This window comes from Naegleria gruberi (genome assembly GCF_000004985.1).
Source record: "Naegleria gruberi genomic scaffold NAEGRscaffold_945, whole genome shotgun sequence".
NCBI classification, from domain to species: Eukaryota; Heterolobosea; class Eutetramitea; order Acrasida; family Naegleriidae; genus Naegleria; species Naegleria gruberi.
The window spans coordinates 303-1,523 of record NW_003162777.1 but is presented as its reverse complement, the minus strand read 5'-3'; the positions used below and the strand labels follow the sequence as shown (position 1 = coordinate 1,523).

Sequence of the window (1,221 nt, the reverse complement as noted above, 5' to 3'; positions counted from 1 at the left end):
AAATTCCCGAGAAGGAAAAAGTGCGGTAGAAAACACAAACCACCAATTCCAATTACTAATCCAACAACAAAGTATGATCATGTACATGTAGATGACAATATTGAAGTCGTTCCTTTAGATGAGAACTTGCAATGTTCTGTGGATGAACTGATTCTTTCCAAAAATGAGCTTGTAGGTATTGTGAAGAACGGAGAAGAAATTCTCTTACATATTAAAATACCAAACAGAAAAAATGTAATAGATTTAGAGATATTCAAAACCAAGCACCAAGAAACTCAAATACGGATCTTCTGGGCTTTTATTGAAGAAAGTTTGAATAGATGTGATGCTTCCTATGTAAAGAAGATAAAAACCGCTGAGAATGAAACTGTAACAGGAGTGAAATTATCTAAAGACAAGACAAAGGTGAAACTCAGATTAGGAATTGAAAAATGGATATATTATTCAGTGAAATACCGACAATTCTTGAATAATTTTATTGGATTGGATTGTTGGAAATTAACAGAGCAAAACACTACAATTACGAACGAAAGCCAAAAACAATTAGAAAATAATTCTCAAGATGTAGATGACACACAAATAGATGAAATTGTTGATTCATCAAATTTCTTTGGTGTTGGCCAAGAAAAGCCTTTAGAAATTGTTGGATCGGAAACACAAACAGAGATTAACAATCATTCTTTAGAAATTGTAGGTTCGGAAATGGAAGTTGACATAGTACCTGTTAGACAAAGAGTAAATAGAAGAAAAATACCACCAAAACCTGCTGGACCTATTAAATAACCAATAAAAACCTGTCAAGAACTTTATCATACCATGAATGTTTTCATTGTATAATGATACACATTCAGTAAAAGCCAAAAACAGTCAAAATGTTAGCGAGTCTCGAAACAGAGAGAGGTGCATTTTTCATCTTTTCCCAACTGTGCTAGTAACACTTTACAGTCGTTGGTTTAATATTTTATGGTAAACATTCTGCTATATATACCAAGGGAATCTTTTTTTTTCTTTTTCATGTCTATCTATTGAGGATAATGTTGTAAAGATGTTAGGATCATGGTGTTGCTTCGGAAGATGAAAAATAATTATCTAGATTTTTCGCCAAACAAGAATTTATTCGCTTAATTAAAATTTTTTCGCAAATTATTGAACCTTTCGCAAATGCTCATTTTCATTTCGCAAAAAATTTTATTTTTTCGCAAAAAACACCCGTCCGATTAT

General features: G+C 31.9%; 1 protein-coding gene across 1 annotated transcript; it reads left to right on the top strand.

The window, feature by feature from the left end:
* Positions 1-118: 118 nt before the first annotated feature.
* NAEGRDRAFT_54988 (uncharacterized protein) lies at positions 119-783 on the top strand (the record flags this gene model as incomplete). Its single annotated transcript, XM_002668000.1, has 1 exon — positions 119-783. A coding segment is annotated over one exon (663 nt), but the record flags the coding sequence as incomplete, so codon positions are not given.
* Between the last annotated feature and the right edge of the window lie 438 nt (positions 784-1,221).